The 18981-nt window shown below is 51.8% G+C and overlaps 1 protein-coding gene across 6 annotated transcripts in view; it reads left to right on the forward strand.

Annotated features, from left to right (window-relative positions):
- Positions 1 to 18981, forward strand: part of ARRB1 (arrestin beta 1) — a 74789-nt gene that overhangs the window by 32565 nt on the left and 23243 nt on the right. The window contains exons 1-4 of one of the 6 annotated variants that reach the window (XM_057316610.1): positions 2534 to 2572; positions 15672 to 15702; positions 16163 to 16283; positions 17536 to 17596. In XM_057316610.1, the coding sequence (XP_057172593.1) occupies positions 15695 to 15702; positions 16163 to 16283; positions 17536 to 17596 (190 nt within the window). In that variant the 5' untranslated portion in view covers positions 2534 to 2572; positions 15672 to 15694. Of the gene's footprint in view, positions 1 to 561; positions 2109 to 2533; positions 2573 to 10991; positions 12839 to 15671; positions 15703 to 16162; positions 16284 to 17535; positions 17597 to 18981 lie in introns of those variants that run through there. The other 5 variants (XM_048217089.2, XM_044390957.3, XM_048217091.2 and 2 more) reach the window with 5 other exon arrangements.

The raw sequence follows: 18981 nt of genomic DNA on the forward strand, positions 1-18981 counted from the left end.
GCTAATTTATGAAGCAGATGGTTTGAGCTGCTTCCATTTCTTCTTTTCTGCTCTGTGACTTTGGGCAGGTTACTTAACCTGTCTGCGTCTTAAGTTTCATCCTGTGTAGAGTGGGATTAATAAGAGTATCTACCTTACAGCATTCTTGTGAGGATTAAGTGGGTTAATACACTGTTTAGAATAGTGCCAGGCTTGTAGTAGATGTGAGAAATATAATTAATAATAATAATAATAATAATAATAATAATAGAAAATATACCCAGGTCAAGTTACCAGATTAAGGTGTCTTCTCAGCAAACGTGTATTGAGCTGACATTTACTGGGTGCTGGCCCTGGACTTGTTTGAGCCTTGGTCTCGGGGCTCCACTGCTCCCTCCCTCTGCACAGTGGCCTGGGCCCCCAGTTCCATTTCCGCGTCTTGCGCCTAGTCCCCAGGGCCCTGGGTGAGGCTAAGCTCATAAAAAGTGTCGGCAAAGCACTTTGTGGATCGATGCTAACTAATAGCAGCTCCCGGGAGCTGGCACACGTAGGAAAGAGGCTCGTGGAGGCGGCTTGGACCGGGCTCAGGGACGGCACCTGGCACTCCAGGAGGCCAGTGATGTCCTCATGGCGGGACCTGTCCTTCCTCTCCTGTGCCTCCTGCCACTTTAGCCAGCAGTGGGTGCTGATTTGGGGGGTGGGAGGAGTGTTAGTGGCCACAGGGGGAAGAGGTTCGCCCAGCTGGTAGCAGGGCCAGGAGCAGAGACCCACCGAGCCTACACATCTGGTCGTGTCTAGGCCAGAGCTGGGTGCATAGCCTGTCCTGGGCATCCTCTAGTCAGGGGTCTCCCAGTCACCCCCTTCAAAATCTCTTGAGAAGTCAACATTCCTGGGCTGGAACAGACGGCTGCTGGACAGACATGGGGCTATCTTAAGTATGGCAAGGCATCTTTGGGTCAGTTTGAGGGCATGAATGGGAGGTTGGCGTGGGACCCTGCGCAAAGGACGATTGGGCAAAACTCTCCCTGGTTCTGCCCCAGAGGGAAGCCCTTCTCTGTGTCTTAGACTGAGCTGAAGTCTGTTCTGAGGACTGTTGTGGGGGCAAGCAGGTGGGGGGTGTACCCTCTGGGAACTCCTAGTCTAATGGAGGAGGCATGGCCCCATCTTCCAGGAGAGAGACTCCTGTCTGATGAGGGGGGAATGTGGCTCCTATTTCCTGGGGCTCCCTATTTAATGGAGGGGACATAGCTCTCTTATCCACTGGCAACTCCTTGTTTAAGGAAAGAGGCATGATTTTGTCCTACAGCAACCTCCTGTGATCGAAAGTCATAGTCACTTCCGTCAGGGAATCTTTATCTGATAGAGGAGATCTGACCTTTGCCCTCAGGAAGGTTCCCTGTCTGATGGGGGAGGCTCATCTTGTCACTCAGGAAGGCCCATCTGATGGCCTCTGCCCTTGCCTCCCTCCTCCCGGCTTCCCGCCCCCCCCCCCCACCTGATTTATGGGGAACACAGATCTACAGGCAGTAGCCACAGAAGGCTGGGCAGAGTGGTGGGGTGGCTGCTGTAGGGCAGGGAGGAAGGGAAGAGGGACTACAGAGGGAGTCCCTAACAAGTGAGGGTGACACGGAAGGCTTCCCAGTAGAGGTGCCTTTATGGGACAGTCTGATGGACAAGAGGTGCCTGGCCGTGATGAGTGTCCCCTGGGGATAATGGGTGGAGGCTCCCCCAGGCTGGGAAGGAACACTTGAGAGGTCACTCCAGGGAAGCCCCTGCTCATGCGGGCCCGACTGCTGGGCTGGAAAGAGACCTGGGGAGACCCTCACCTTCTGTCCGTGCACAGGCTCAGCGCTGCCAGCCCAGAGACATCCGCCCTCCAAGGCCTGAGAAGCCCAGAGGAGGAGAGGAAACAGGACGCGTATCAGGAACGCCTTTTCCTTTTCTTTGTAACTAACCCCCTCACTTGGGGCTGGGGAGAGCTGATCCTGAAGGGCCTGCCCTGGCCTGGCTGCTGCTGCCTCCAGCCCCCAGCTCTGGGTCCCACACAGCCCTACCCGCCCCCTTGGCTGCTGCTTCTGGGCCGGTCCCTTCACTTCACCGAACCTCAGGACTCTCATCTGTAAAATGGGGTAAGACTTCTATCTGCCTCACAGGGAAGTTTGTTTTTTTCCCTCTCTTTGTAGATTTACATAATTCACTCCTTTATTTGTGAGATGGGCATTGAGCACCTTGGACCTTTGGGGGGGGGCGGGGGCAGAGAACATAGGCAAGGAACAGGTGTGGACAGACAGGAAGTCCTTGTGGGACTTGTCTGAGGAGTCGGGGGACATCTGAGTGGAGATGTCACAAAGCTGCTGGGTGTGGGGTCAGAGAGGATCTGGCTGGAGGTAGAGGTTTGGACTTACCAGCCTCTAGTGGCAGCCGAGTGGCTGGGTGGGTGGAGTCACCCAGGGAACAGCTTGTCATGCGCTCTGGGAAGGGGTGGAGGGCCAGACCCTGGAGGCCACAGCCAGCTGGGCTCAACGTACGGAGAGCTGGACGCAGAGCTGGGATGGGGAACCACTCAGCCAGGGCTCCAGCGACCCGGAGGCTGGTAGGGAGGTGGTGTGTGGGGAAGGATGAGGAGGGAGTAAAGGTGAAGGTACTGAGACATCAAAGGAGGCGGTCCGTCAGGCGGCATCTTTGCTCTGTTCGTGATTTCAGTTAGTCTTTGCGGCCACAAGGGCACTCACATGTGTATTTGTGTGATGTGTGTATGGCCTGTGTGTGGGGGGGTGTTGCAGTGCGATGCGCGTTGCAGGTGTGTACGTGAGTGGTGTGTGTGCGGTGTGTTTAAGTGTCTGTGGGGTACGTGAGCGTCGGAGTGTGAAGCCTAGATGATTACGTGTGTGTGGTGTAACTGTAGCTGGCCCTGTGCGTGTGCCGTGGCGTGTGTGGTACGTGGTATGTTTTCTGTAGGTGTGCGTGGAGGGCGTGCGGTGTTTGCGTGGTCTCTGTGGGCAGGTGTGGGCTGTATGTGTCTGTGCACGTGTGTATGAGGTGTGTAGACTTTGTGCGTGTTGCCACGTTTAGATCCACGTCTGTTCCACCCTGCAGATGGCAGGCTGGTGCCGAGCCGTCTACCTGGGCTGGGAACTTACCAGCATCTCCAGGCTTGCGAATTCCCTTCTTTACTTAGGGTTACACCCAGTGGGGTGTCTTGGGAGCAACTGGCTGTCCAGAAAACAACAGAGGTGGGTGGTAGGTACTTGCCAGTCTCTGTGGCGTAAGTTCTCCCACCAAGGGGTTCACACCACTAAACTGATGTCACGGAACGCGGGGCTGGGGAGAGGTGCGGGTAGGACACCACCCTGCCACGTTCCCACCGGCCAGATCCAGCAGACGTGAAGGGCCGCAAGAGCATCATAGGGAAATTTAGTGAAATAATAGTAATGCTAAGTTTGGAGAATGTATTCCCTTGGTTTTTAATATAATTTATTTAACTGTGAGTTTCGATCAGGATTTCTCACCGTCAGTACTATTTTTTTCTTTAAAAGATTTTATTTATTTATTTGACAGAGAGAGGGAGGGGGAGAGGAGCACAAGCAGGGGCAGAGGGAAAGGGAGAAGCCGGCTGCCCGCTGAGCAAGGAGCCCAATGCGGGACTCGATCCATGACCTGAGCTGAAGGCAGACGCGTAACCGACTGAGCCACCCGGGCGCCCCCTCACCAACAGTACTATTAACACTCGGGCTGTAGAGTCTTGGTTGGTGGTGGGAAGGGGGCTGGCTGACCTGTGCCTTGTGCAGGCGGCATCCCTGACCTCTGCCCATCGGATGCCTCTAGCACCCCTCCTGCAGAATGTCTCCTGGGGGGCGCATTCAGCCCACAGTGGCGAGCCTTGGCAATGGCCGTGTTTACCCTCTAGCTCACAAAATTTCTCAGGAAGCACTAGGCTCTTAGGAGCCTAGACGAGCCTCCTCTCGCTCATCCCGGGCACCGTGTCTGGCTAACTAGGAGGCATGGGGTTTTTCCCCTAGAATTCTTCCTCAGGGAAGAGCTGCCACCTGAGGCCATAGGCTTCAGTCTGGACAGAGGCCCTGACCACAGAGGGCTCTCGGCCTCTGGCCCGCCCCAGAATCGGAGCTGCCCTGCCATAGCCATCTGTTGTCTTGTTTTATGACGTGTGAGAAGAGGGAAAAAAGCAATGCTTCTGAATTAATATCTCATTTCACTATGTTCTTCTGTAACCCTTAGAGTTTGTATGTGCGAATTGGCAAAACGAAACAAAACGACCAAACCCAAACAAATGACACTTTAAATAGAGCCTTCCTCTGGGACAGTCTGACGGCCTCGTGTTTGGGGCCGCCCTGTGTGCCCTCGGCTCCCGCTGAGGCCCACGCGCCGCCGCGCCTCCTCCTGCTGGCCGGGCTGCCCCCCTCTGATTCGCCACTTGGCCCAGGTCCTGTGTTTCCCCGGCTTCATGCTCAGGGTCTGGCTCTCCTTGATGCATTTATTCATTCATACAAAATATTTATTTAGCACCAACCATGTACCAAAGAAAGTGAATGACTGAAGGGAGAGGCGCCTGCTCTGTGCAGTGTTTCAGCGTTCCGGGGCTGGCCCCGAGGGGAGGGGAGGCGCAGGCCTGTGTGGCTGCCGAGGGGCCACAGGTGCTGGATGCAGGAGGGGGAGGGACAGGTGCTGATGGGTGTGGGGGGCTGTGTTGTGCCTGGAACCGAGCTGGACATTATACATCCTCTCATTCCACCCTCCCACTGTGTTTTGAGGGAGGGTTGGTTTATTTGTGGACAATCTGTCTCCTTGCTCCAGAGTATAGGTGCCCTGGGGATAGGGCGCAGGGGCCTGTATCTCCTGGAGGTATGTGCCAGGCCCAGAGATTAGAAAATAAAAGGGAGAAAATAAAGGAAGGAAGGAAGATGGATGGAAAGAGGGAGGAGAGAGGAGCAAGTACAGTCCCTCTGGAGATGAGAGGAGTCAGGGAGGGCTTCTCGGATGAGGTGACTTTGGGAAGAAAGAATTGCAGGTAGGAGAACTGATGGAAAGGCTAGTACAGAAAGAAGAAATAGGGCATGTCCCCAGAGATTTCTGAAATGTGAGGGTCTAAACTGGGAAGAGAACATTATAAACTATTGTTTTCCATCTGAGACTGGGAGGAAGACGGACAACTAGAAAAACTTGCCTGTCTCCAGCGAGGGCAACATAACTATCTCTTCCAAACCCAAGGCTTCTCACTTGAGGGACATTTAGGCAAGAACTCTCCCCCAGGAGGGGAGGGGAATGATGATAATTGTCATCATCATCATATTACCGATGATGTTGGCTTCCTTTTATCAATTCCCTGCTTTGTGCCAAGTCTTTCTATGTGCCTTCGACCTGAGAAGTAGATACCACCCCCGTATTCCAGACCAGGAAAAGTATGCCTCAGAGAGGTGTTGAACTCACCCGAGGACACACAGGATTCAGGCAGGTTTGCTTGCTTTGAGGGTCCGCGCTCTTTCCACCTCCAGCAGCCTTCCTTTCCTGCTTCTCAACCCAAGAGAAGCCTGGAGAGTATTCAGGTGCGGTCTGTGGGCTTTTCGGGATCCAGCGCCAGCCCGCTTGTTGAAATTTTTATTAGCCTTTGACTTTCAGATCTCCAGTTTCTTAGGTTACCAGCAAATGGGCCATGCTTCTTTAAGAAACTCTCCCCTCTCCCCACAGCCACCTGGTGGCTTCCCTCCTTCCTGACTGCACCCTATTGAAATCTCCAGAAGTATGGATCATGGCCAGAAAAGTGAACATGTGAATGGAGGCAGGAGGGGGAGGAATTGCTGTCTGCCCAGAGGCCGATGGGAAGTCCAGAGGCTGGGAGCCTGACTTGGTCAGAGCCCCCATCCACCACCCCTCACCCTGCAGCCCTGCCAGACACACCCCCTCTGGGCGCAGGAGCCCTGCCAGGTTTCGAGCTGGGATATGACAAGAGCACCAGAACCCTGGGGCTCTCCTCCCTGTCTGGGACTCTGTGCACGTCGCAAGTCTTTCTGAGCCAATTTCCTGGCCCCCGCACGAGACTCTTCCCTCCCTTGGGTTGTGATTTCTCCATCTGGGGAATGATGCAGGCTGCAATGTGCTCCCTCTGGCTCCCCAAATCTGTGAAAGGAGGGTGACATTTCCTGTCTTCCTTCCCCCTTCCGCCTCCTGGGCTGTCCTGCAGCAGGTGCACTAATGGTGGGTAAACAGGCAGGCGATGTTCTGACACAGGGTGGGCTGTTCAATTCTGCCAGAGCAGACGAGCTTGTACACAAATAACTCTGCTACCAGGGAGCGTGTGATAAGGGCCCTAGAAACCTCTTTGCTGCCATAGCCACCTGCTCTTCATGCCTCCCTGCTCCCTGATGGCTGTTCTCACACCCAGAAAGTGGGTCAGAATGTAGGGCAGAAGGAATGCCCCCTTGCGTGGTCCCCACCCTGCGCAACTGAGTCATGATAGCTGCCAGAGCAGAGATAGGGGAAATTCATGGGGTTAGGGGCACCTCTGTGTCCAGAATACAGTCCTGGCCAGTCATTCTTCCTCCCCCAAATGCCCACAGCTCCCTATTGCCTTCTGGTTATGGTCCAAGTTCCTTAGCTTGGCATTCAAGGCCCTTCTCAGCTAGCCCAGGGCCTGGTGCATGGAGGTGCTCCATGACTATCTGAGCAGTGAGTGGACCCTTCTCTGGCCTGTCCTCCTCCCTGATGCTCCTCCCAGGCCCGAAGCACACACTTCAGCCACGCCAGGCTGCCTGCCGCCTCCTGAGCACCCCGTGGACTCTGTCGCCCTCTCTAGACCTTGGCCTGCAGAGCTGTCGCCTCTTCACCTCTGACAGTTCCTCAAGGCCTTCCTCATTGCCACCTCCTCCCTTGAAGCCTTTCCTGACTCACTAGACAGAACCACCCAGTCCCACTTAGAAGGGATTGTCGTGAATGGTTAAAAGTGTGTGATCTCTGGAGCCAGACTGCCTGGGCTCCAGCATCTAGCTATGCCCCTTACTAGCTGTGTGACCTTGGGAAAATTAGACTCTCTCTCTCTGCCTCAGTTTCCTCATCTCTGAAACAGGGATGGAGTAGTACCTCCTTGTAAGGTCATTGAAGGAATGAGTTAATATTTACGATGTGCTTAGAGCAGTAAGTGGCACCTGCTTCCCCCCTCCTCCCCACCCCGGGTGAGTTTTCTGATGTTGACGAAAGATTGAGTAATATTTGAAGGTCTTCCCACATTCACTATATTCATAACATTTTTCTCCACTATGAATTTTCTGATGCTCATAAAGGAATGAATTGTAACCAGCACTCTCCCAGTTCACTGGTAGTGAATCCTCATTCATACTCCAGGACGAGGTTCCTGATATTGAGTAAGACATGTTTTGTCTAGGGGTGCCTGGGTGGCACAGTGGTTAGGCGTCTGCCTTCGGCTCAGGGCGTGATCCCGGCGTTATGGGATCGAGCCCCACATCAGGCTCCTACGCTATGAGCCTGCTTCTTCCTCTCCCACTCCCCCTGCTTGTGTTCCCTCTCTCGCTGGCTGTCTCTATCTCTGTCGAATAAATAAATAAAATCTTTAAAAAAAAAAGACATGTCTTGTCTAAATGATTCCCCATAAGTGGCCCATTCATGGGGTTTCTCTCCTGTATAAGTTTTCTGATACTGACTTCATGACTTTGGATAAGTTATTTATTGGAGCCTGAGGTCTCTCCTCTGAAAAAAATGGGAATATTGCGATGGAATAACATAATATTTAATGTGTGTGAAGTGCTTAGCGTAGCACTTGACTCCTAGGGCGAGCTTAATGCACGGTGGCCATTGTACATGGTGGCTTCCTCTAACTTGGCTATACCATGGTCATTTGTCAGCAGGGACCATGAATTGCCCACCTTAGTGCCCCCAGAGCCTGGCAGTGGCAGGGGCTGTGTGAAGGTAGGTAGGTGAGTGATAAGTGGGAGAGTTTTATCAAAGCTGAGCAGAGGCCTTTTTGGGATACATCCATCGTATTCCTGACTTAGCCTGACGGTTGCTGGGACCCTGCCCCTATGAAGCATTTTCTAAGCTTGATTTTCATGGATCCTGACAGCCAAAGGGAAGGACGGATAGAAGAAGAAATCTCTGGAGTCTGCTAACCCAGAGAAAAGGATCATCACCAACCCACCCTCTTTTTAAACGTCATCCATCCTCACTCTTGAGGATTCTCTCTTAGAGCATTCATTCAACAACATTCACCCCACAGTTATTTACTGAGCCGCTACTGTGCCCCAGGGATTGATAATGCAAATAAGATCTGTGCTCTCACTTCTGTAAGTGAAGCAGAAAGTAAGTAAACAAACCAGGGCAAAGTGAGGGAAATGCTGTGTGACTCACCACTGGATGTGGGACTTGGAGGAGTCAGGGAAGGCTTCCTGGAGAAAGAAACAGCTGAGCAGAAGACAGCACAGCAGCTCCCATAGCTGGCACAGCAGGGCCGGGAGGGATCTGAGCAATCACAGACATACAGACTCTCCGTTGTAAAATCGCAGAATCAGAGATTCTAACACCAAAGGATTCAGAGTAATAGGATCCATATTTCTCTACTAACAGTATTTTTTTCCAGGATCTTCTTTCACCAAGACCCAAGACATATCTTGTTAGGGAAGCCCTGGCATCTTTGTAAAGTAATTTATGCCTATTGCACAACATGGAAAAATCAGACCTATGAAGAAGTGGGTTGGGGGTGGAGGGAGTCTCCTTCAACCCCTGTTAATATTTAGCAGGTTTGCTTTCCTTTTGTTTATTTTTGGGGGGCTTGTTTTTAGTGTTATTTTTTTTTATTGGCATAATTTACATACCATAATAGAATTTTTGCATAAAATGTAGTGGTTTTTAATATATTCACAAGATCGAGTAACCATCACCACTATCTAATTCCAGGACATTTTCATCTCCCCAAAGAGAAACCCCAGACCCATTAGCAATCACTCCCCATTTCCCCCTCACCCCAGGCCCTGGCAGCCGCTAACCTGCGCTCTCTGTCTCTATGTGCTTGCCTATTCTGAACATTTCATGTAAGTGGGATCAAATAGTGAGTGGTCTTTTGTGTCTGGCTTCTTCGTATCACACGTTTTCAGGGTTCATCCATGCGGTAGCAGGAATCAGTATGCCATCTCCTTTTATAGCTAAATAATATTTCTTTGTATGTAGATACCACATTTCAACAGTACATTCATCAGCTGATGGGCGTTTGGTTTTCTTTTTCACCCATTATGACTGTTATGAATAAGGTGTGCTATGGACATTTATGTCCGTGTTTTTGTGTGGGCATCTGTTTTCAATTCTCTCGGGTATGTGCCTAGGGATAGAATTGCTGGGTCATATGGTAACCCTGTTTCACTTACAGAGGAACTGGCAAACTATTTTTCAAAGTGATTCCACCGCATTACATTGCCACCAACAATGTATGAGGGGGGTTCCGATAGCTACGCATCCTTGACAACACTTGTTACTGTCTTTTTTTGATTGTAGGGTATCCTGGTGGGTGTGAAGTATCTCATCGTGGCTTTGATTTACATTTCTCCAATGACTAATAATATTGAACATCTTTTCATGTGCTTATTGGCCACTTGTGTATCTTCTTGGAGAAATGTCTGTTTGAATCCATTGCCCATTTTTAATTGGGTTATCTGCCTGTTTATTGTTGAATTGCGATAGAGTTTTTATATATCCTGGACACTAAACCCTTATCAGATACATGCTTTGAGAATATTTTCTCTATTCTGTGGGTTGTCTTTTCACTTTCTTTTTTTTTTTTTTTAAAGATTTTATTTATTTATTTGACACAGAGACAGCCAGTGAGAGAGACAGCCAGTGAGAGAGAGACAATCTGGGGGAGAGGGAGAGGAAGAAGCAGGCTCCCAGCAGAGGAGCCTGATATGGGGCTCGATACCATAACGCCGGGATCACGCCCTGAGCTGAAGGCAGATGCTTAACGACTGAGCCACCCAGGCGCCCCATCTTTTCACTTTCTTGATAGTGACCTTTGAAGCTCAAAACTTTTTAATTTTCATAAAAGGCAAATTTATCTCTTTTTTAAAGTTGCCTATGCTTTTGATGTCATTTCTAAGGTTACCATTGCCTGATCCAAGGTCATGTTGATTTAAACTTAGGTTTTCTTCTAAGAGTTGTATGGTTATAACTCTTACATTAAGGTCCTTGATCTATTTTGAGTTAATTTTTGTATATGGTGTGAGGTAGGAAGTCTAACTTTATTTTTTTGCATGTGGATATCCAGTTGTCCCAGCATCATTTGTTGAAAAGACTGTTTTGAGTTTTTCCCCTCTATTGACTTGCATTGGCTCCTCTGTCACAAATCAATTGACCGTAAATATATGGTTTTATTTCTGGACTTTTCAGTTCTGTTCCATTGATCTATGTGTCTATCTTTATGCCAGCATCACACAGTCTTAATTACTGTAGCTTTGTAGTAAGTTTTGAATTTGGGAGTATAAATCCTCCAACTTTATTTTTTTTCAAGATTGTTTTGGCTGTTCTGGGCCTTTGCATTTCCATATGAATTTTAGGGCCAGTCTGTTCAGTGTTCGTTCGTTCATTCGTTCGTTCCTTCCTTCCTTCCTTTCTTGATTTTATTTATTTATTTGAGAGAGAGCACGACCAGGGGGAAGGGCAGAGGGAGAGGGAAAAGCAGACTCCCCGCTGAGCAGGGAGCCCACCTCCCTGCGTGGGGCTTGATCGCAGGACCCCAAGACCATGATCTGAGACCATGATGCTTAACCAACTGAACCACCCAGGAACCTCCAGCCTGTTCATTTCTGGGGGGACAAAAAAGCCAGCTGGGATTTTGATAGGGATTGCATTAAATCTATAGATCAATTTGGGAAGTATTGCCATCTTAACATGAAGTCTTCTCATTCTTTCTTTTGGTATTTATTGAGTATAACGTTGAGCTCATGCCAAATATATTATTTTGAATCCTGACTTATTCTATTTAATATTCTATCATAGGCATTTCCTTGTGTTATAAAAGATGTGAGAATAATTTCAATGCTATGTAATATTCCATTGTTTGGCTGTACCACAAAGAATCATACACTTTTGGTTTTTGGCTTATCTATCATGGGTCATCATGGTGAAGGCACAAACGGACACTGAGAGGCTAGGTGGCTCACAGAAGGGCAGCAGAATATTAAAGGTATCCCCTGCTGCAGGAAGGGAATGGGACTCACTGGAAAAGACAGTGTTCTGGTTACTGGAGGGCTGACCTGCCTGCCCACCTGGGATCACCACCCTGATGGAATCAAATCAGGAAACACGGTTTAACTGACTACACGACATTGGTAGGACATGTTAATTTTAGGCTTGTTTCTCTAGAACAGTGGATTAAAAAAATTTAAAATTTTGCAGCATGAAATCCACTTAACCTTGTAACTCAGTTATCCTGAGTTAATGAGGAAATGAAGGTTTCACTAAATAATACTTTTTTTGTGTGTCAGCCAGGAGAAGCTGGTTTACTGCCGTAACAACCCCCAAATCTTAGTGGAGTAAGAACTTTCTTTTTCCGTCATGCTACACATCTATCACGTAGCAGGAGAGCCCTGGCGTTTAGTTTACGGGAGTCTTCTCCCTCCCGAGTGTTGCTGGTTTCAGTGGCAAAGGAGGGTAGGGTAGGCAGAAGAATGGTGCCCCAGAGATGTCTACATGCTAATACCTGGAACCTTTGAGCATGTTATATCATGTGGGAAAGGGGAATTACAGTTGCAGAAGGAATTAAGTTTGCTAATCAGCTGACCCTAAATTAGGGGGCTGAATGTATTCATAAAAGTCTGTAAAAATAGAAGAGGGGGGCAGAAGAGGTCAGAATGATGCATAATAAGATGTAATAAGAACTTAACCTGCTGTGTTTGGCCTTGAAGATGGAAGAAGGGGCCATGAGACAAATGTGGGTGGCCTCTAGACGCTGGGAAGGGTGAGGAAACAGATTCACTTTGGAGCCTCTGGAAAGAATGTAGCCCAGCCACCATCTTGATTTTGACCCTGTGGGGTACATTTCGAACTTCTGACCTACGAAACTGTAAGAAAAATTCATGTTGTTTTAAGCCACTAAGTTTGTGGTCATCTGTTACAGGCTCTATAGGAAACGAAAATGTGTACTAGCCCTTAAATTGCTTCTACCCGGAAGTGACGTGGGGCACTTCTACTTCTATCTCATTGGCCAGAGCAAACCATATGGGCATGCCTAACTTCATAGGACTGCCTAGCCTTAGAGGGAAATGGAATATTGGTGAATATAGTAATACGTACTACACCCTTGCTATCTCTATGTCATGCTGATGTCTTCTACTCTATTCCATTAAAACGAAACAACGAAGTGCCGGCGGCAACTCTTTTAAGTCAATTTCATGATCGACTAATAGGTCCGCCACCCCCCATTAGTAAAGCCCTGCTCTGTAGACCCTCCTCTGCCCAAGGCTCATAGAACACATGACACGCCCTCGACACAGCTGATTGGTCCAGGCCGGGGCACGTGACCAAAGCTGATCAATCAAATTCCTCTCCTGGGAATTTGGAATTGGGCCATTCAGCCAGTTAACAGTGAGAAGCTGAGTGCGAGGCAGAGTAGAAACAGGGTCGGAATGAGAGCCACATGCAAGCCAAAATGACGGAGGAGCAGAAAAGCCCTGAGTAAGCAGAGAGAGCCGGTCCCCAGAGGCAATGGAGCAGCCGCAGGGAGAGCAGCACAGCCCCGAGAACATGCAGCCCCAGGGGGAGAGGTGGAGCGAGAGCAACCGCCTGAGAGGCTGATGGCTTCCCCGTTCGTGGCTCCAGCACTCCTGCGTCCTGCCTGCGCGTCCTTCCCGTGAGATTTTTGTCTCCTTATTGTCCTCCCTCCTCCTTTTCTCGAGCCACGCTCGCCGGGTTTCTGTTCCTTGTCTCCAGTGAGCTTTAATCAGCTAGAACACCCCCGGTGTCTCTCTAATGGGACTTAGCTTTGACTCTGAGAATCAGGCTGGTGGGGCACGGGTGGGTCTGGGGGCGCAAACCAAACCCAGCCCGCCCTCAATCTTGCACGTGTGTCTTCACGGTGGACAGGCAGAAGCCGTCTGTGTGGTGCTGCACAAATGCAGGGCCCGGGGAACTGGAAGCCCCCCCCCCCCCCAGCTGGGGGCCTTTTTCCTGACAGTGTTGGGGTCAGGAAGCCAGTGGGGTTGTTTCAGGGAGGGCTTGGCTGTGCAACAGAGCGGATGGGACATGGGCTCTGGAGACACATAGCCAGAGTTCACCGCCCAGAGCCTCAGTTTCCTCATCTCTGAAATGGGATTGTTGAAGGATCAGCAGTGTTCTGGGAAAAATACTGAGAGGCGCGACCAGGGCAGAGCATGTGCTCGGGGCATGGGAAGCTGCTGTTGTTGTTTGAGGAAACCATCACAGTCCTGGCTTCCTGAGGAGGTGGCCCCTGGGGCCGATTGAGTTAGCACAGGATATTCCCCACCACTGGCCATGTTTCCTGCCCTTGTTGCCCTCACTGTCCTTCTCGCCCCTTACTCACCCGTTCATCTCTTCGCTCTCTTCCGCCCCTCTCCAGACGCATTTCCCTTTTTTTCTGCCTTTCCCCGAAGCTGATAAAACAAAACAAAACAAAACAAAACACCTGCTTTAGGAAAGCAGCAGGGATATAAAGCACCTAGCCTCTGGAGGCAGACAGAATTGGGTTTGAATCCTGACTTAGCCTCTTGGCTTGCTCTGGGTTCCTGGACAAATTACTATGTCTCTCTGAACCCCAAGTTTATTATGTGTAAAATGGGAGTTCTAATGCCCATTTCACAGTGTGCTATGAGAAAGAACTAAATAGGCACTCAACAAATGCTAGTTCTGGCTGTCTTACTGCCCTTCCTCCTTCCCTCCCTCCCTTCTTGGCTATCAGTCCCCCCAACCTGGCCCCCAGCCCCCTCCTGGGTGAGGACGGCCCTCACTCTTCTGCTCCTCTCCTCCTCTCCAGAATCACCAGAGTGGCTTTCCCTGACTCACTTATAACTCAGGCATTTGTGGTCTCTCGTTTCTCTCAGGCCCCGGGCTCCGCAGAGGTGGACTGAGGTTTCTGGAAGCAGTTGGGGGTCCCTGTGACTTCTCTGGTCTCCTGGTCTCCTGCGCAGGTCCAGCCCTAGCTTGGGAGCTGCTGGTTCAAACTGTGTGATCTGTATTTTTTCTCACTTCAGCGATTATTGCACCCCAGCTGACGGTGGCATTTTCACACTCCAAACACTGATAAATATTTATGAGGAGGAGAAAAGCCCGGAACTAGGGGAGGTAGGAGAGAGAAGTGCCAGGCCCTTCTTTGCAAGCCAAGCTCAGCCCTCTCAGTGGTCCCTTGGGCCCCAGAAGTGAGGTTGGGGGTGCTGAGGAGGCAGCCCCCCTCACCCCTTCTGCGACTGTCCCTGTGGCACTGCGGGCCTCACCCTGCCTTGCCCTGGGGGCCTGCTCCATGCTCTGGGTTTTTGGTTTGTTTCATCTCTCATTCCATTTGTTATGCTCACACCTGCATGGCAGTGACCCTCTCCCCTCTTCTCCCTCCTTCCCACCCTCCTCCAGCAACTTCTCTATTCTCTGCCTCTTTCCTTTTTCTTCTCTCGTCCCAACATTACTCTGAGCAATTCTGGGACTAGATGATGGGGCTAGGTGAGGGGGTTTTAGGCTCCCAGACCCAGCTGGGGGAGAGGATGGGGAGGTTGCTGGTGGAGACTGCAGTGTGCTCTAGAAGGCCCAACGAGCACCTTGCAGGAGTTGGGGGCTGCGTGTCTACCTGACTCGGGGTCCAGTGCTCTGCTGTGTGGTCATGGGCACATCACCTGTCTCTCCTGGGCCTCAGTCTCTCAGTTGATTCCTTCACTAATTCATTCATGCACCGACTCAACTAATATTTGTCGAGGGCTTGCTACCTGCCACGCATTCATACAGATTTATTAAATGCCTACTAGGGTGCCATTCTAGGTACTCAGGACACATCAGTGGGGAAGAAAGACCAGGCTCTCTGCCTGGTGGAGCTGACATGTTAGCAGAGCAGACAGGCATAAGTTAGCAAGTCACTTGTGTAGCGGGTTAGCAAGTGGTGAGTGTTGTGGGAAAGTAAACTGAGCCAGAGGAGGAGAGGGAGTGCAAGGTGAAGTCTCCGTGAAGCCCCATCACAGAAGACATGGGGCTGGGCCAGCAGATCTGGGGTGGGGAGCATCCTGGGGCAGGTACTGCTCGAGCAAAGGCCCTGAGGCAGGACCCACCCTGGTGTGTTGGAGGAACGGCAAGGAGGCGCTGTGACTGGAGGGGTGAGGGGAGTGGGAGGTGATGTCCAGGGGTAAAAGAGGCAGGACAGACCACACACACAGGGCTTTTCTTCTGCGTGAGCTGGGAGGATTGAGCAAATGAGCGGCAGGGCCTGACCTATCTTTAGAGACTCCGTCAGCCTGCTGGGTGAGGAGGAGGCTGAGGGGCCCATGGCAGATCCCACAAGAGGTGTATTGGCAATAATGGGGCTCGGGCGGGGTCGCGCCGGAGATGGTAAGATCTGATGATACCAGACACTGCTCTGGCTCGCAAGGCTTGGACGGTGCCTGGAAATCAGTGCAGGCACTTGTCCTCTGGCCTGTGGGGGGCCTTCCCCTGGAGGGATGCGCTGATCCTGGCTTCCTCTCTGTCCACAGGGTGTTCAAGAAGACAAGCCCGAATGGAAAGGTGAGTCTGTAACGACCGCACCCCAGCGCCTCCCAAACTCTCGTCCTCTCTAGGGTATTTCTATTGCCCATGCAGGACTCCCCACACACCCCCATCTGTCCTTAGGAGCTGCCTACCGCAGGGGGAGGGGCCATGCAGGCAACATTCTGTCGGGGGGGGGGGGCAGTACAACTCCCCTGGCTTCAGGGAGCACTGCTCTGGGTTGAGACACAGCCTTTCTTAGAGAGACTTCAGTGCGAGTGTGATAATTAGACTAAGTGCCAAGGGCCTCAGGGCACCGAATCCCCTGGTGTGAGAGGCCCCTAGAGCCTCTCTGCTGAACCCTGGCACCACGTAGTTATCTGGAGCAGCTCCCAGGGCCTGTCCTGCTTTCTCTCTTTCCACAGGCCCCAGGCTCCATCCTGCTTTCCTTTCCGTTCAGCAAATAGATATTACTGACATCATTCCTTGTCGGGTACAGGCCAAGCCGGCGGGGACTGGGACAGGGTATACCAAGACAAATGAGGCACAGCCCGTGCCACTCACAGCAAGATGGGGGAGGCAGACACGGAAACCCATCACTTCAATATGAAGCGGCAGGGGTGAGATCAAGGGATGCCCACGGGCTGTAGGACGCAGCCTAGGCAGTTGGGCCAGCTTCTGTCTAAGAGGGATGCATATCCTGGCAAGGCAGGGTGAAGAAGGGCCTTCTAGGCCTGAACATAACTCACAGGGAGTGCGGGGGCATCGACAGCAGTTGAATCGGGGTGCCAAGAGGGAGGCAGGGGGAGCGGGAGCTGAGGTGAGGCAGGTTGCAGGGCGTAGGAGTTCGGACTCGCGGCCTGGGCTGGCAAATAGCACCACGTTGCTCCCACGTCTCCCTTTCTGCCCACAGCAGACATCTCCGATCTCTGTTCACCCTTTCCTGCTGAGCCAGGATTCCATCTTGGATGCCTTCTCCACCCAGAGCCCCAGGCAGCCCCCGAGCCATCAGAGCTGGCATTTGGAATGAAACCCATTTGTCATCATACCTCTGGGCACAGGAACCATTAGAGGGTTTTCAGATGGGACGAGCAGCATTTGATTTGCATTTTAGGATAACCAGTCCGGCTAAGGAGGGGAGAAAGGCCTCCAGTCCAGAGCATGTGAGGCTGCAGGCAGCAGGCCACAGAGGGGGCTGGCGTGTCTGGTGCGTTGTCCAGGCAACAGAGGCTGTGGGGAGGAGGAGGACTGGACTGAGAGAGCCGATGGAGGGAGGGGGCTCCGCCAGACGCGGGGACCGTGCAGGAACCGGAAGTGTCTTGGATGACTCTGGATTCTAGCTCTGGAGGTTTTCCCTGCAGGCTGGCTACCCAGCAGGACACCGGCTCCCCGTTCCTCATTTGCCTCAGAAAACCAGTCCTAGTATGAGCGGCCCCCGGCCAGACTGCACTGGGGGGAGGAGCAGTGAGGAGCACCCAGCTCAGGGTTTAGCGCCTTTGGCCCCGCCCTGGGTTGCCCTTGCTGTCTCAGAGATGCGCGCAGCACTCCCGGGCAGCAGACTTCTTTGCTGCTGCTGCTCTACGCTCAGTGGTGCTCGGCGTGAAGATTTCAGGCCTCAGTGTCCTCATCTGTAAAATGGGAACAATAACACCTAGGATGCATGGGTGCTTTCAGAGATGTGCGAGGGTTTGTTAGTATCGGGGCTGGAGCTCAGGTCCAAGTCCAGGTAGGCCTTTGATGTGGGTTCGGGGTGGGTGTAGCAGTTGCAGAGGCAGCTCCCAGGGTTTTCTCCAGGGCAAGCACCGGTGGCTTTTCAGGGATGTGTCCTCCAGACCCACAGCTGCTAACACCCCCTGTGCCTCTCTTCCCCAGCTCACTGTCTATCTGGGAAAGCGGGACTTTGTGGACCACATCGACCTCGTGGACCCTGTGGGTGAGTCCCTGTAGGCCGGGGAGGAAGGTGGGGAAAGGTGGGGCTGACCTGGCCCCTTCTAGAGAAGGGTATGTTAGGGCCACCCGGGAATAGCCCTCAGGTCTCCAGAGGGGCCTGGTGCCAAGAACAGGCTGTGAGTGACTTCCGGTGATAGTCGGCAAACATTTACCACATTTACCGAGCAGCTCCTTGTCCTTCAGCGAGGACCATGTGAGGGGAAAGTGCGGGCGGACTGAGGGGAGAAGCCAGGAGGGGGGCCGGGAGATAGTGAGGAGGGTAAAGAGCCACCAGTGTGAGGCTTCTTACATACCAGACACTGGGGTAGCTCCATTATTATGCCTGCTTTGCCACTGAGGAGAATGAGTCACAGAGAGGTTAAGTGACTTGCTCCAGGTCACACAGCTAGTGGGTTGAGGAGCCTGGATTCAAACCCGGGCAGCCTGGCTCCACAGAACCTTTGTTCTGCTGCATCCTGATGGCAAAGGTGGGAGATGGAAGAAAACCTTGGGGCTTATGAAATGGGGGCTGTACTCACCCACATGGGCATGGTCTTGGCAGAGGCTGGGCTGTGGCTAAAGGCACCTTTCAAAGTCTTACTCTGGCTGAAGGTTTCTCAGCCTCGGCACTCTTGACACTTTGGGCTGGCTAATTCTTTGTTGGTGGGGCCGTCCTGTGTGTTGTAGGTTGGTTAGGAATATCCCCGGCCTCTATCCGTTAGACCTTAGGACTACCCCCATCTCAGGAGGACAGTCAAAAATGTTTTTGAACATGGCCAGATCCTTTCTTAGGAGGCATAGTCACCCCTGGTTAGGATTCTTTTTTTGTTTTGTTTTGTTTTTAGATTTTATTTATTTATTCGACAGAGATAGAGACAGCCAGCGAGAGAGGGAACACAAGCAGGGGGAGTGGGAGAGGAAGAAGCAGTCTCATAGGGGAAGAGCCTGATGTGGGGCTCGATCCCAGATCGCCAGGATCACGCCCTGAGCCGAAGACAGACGCTTAACCGCTGTGCCACCCAGGCGCCCCTAGGATTCTGAGAACCATAGCTCTGGTTAGAAGAGCCTGACCTCACTGCCTCTTCCCACAGCTGTTGGAGGGAGGGAGGTATCTCCCCTGCCAGGACGCCCAGAATTATCCCTGATTTGCATATGGAGACAGTGAGGCCCAGAGAGGCGAAATATTTCAGAGGGACAACCAAAATGAGGCCAAAGGAGGTGGCCGATCGGGAGGATGGACACTGGAAACTGCCTGAGGTCAAGTCCAGGTGTCGGAACTAGATGTGCTGCCCGGGGAACATTCACAGAGAACGTGGCCTCTTACGTATCCCTGTGAGTTGTCCCAGGACCAGAGGGCAGAAGCGAGCGTGCAGTTCCAGAGCTGAGGTG

This window comes from Ursus arctos, unplaced genomic scaffold (assembly GCF_023065955.2).
Source record: "Ursus arctos isolate Adak ecotype North America unplaced genomic scaffold, UrsArc2.0 scaffold_22, whole genome shotgun sequence".
Taxonomy (NCBI): domain Eukaryota; kingdom Metazoa; phylum Chordata; class Mammalia; order Carnivora; family Ursidae; genus Ursus; species Ursus arctos.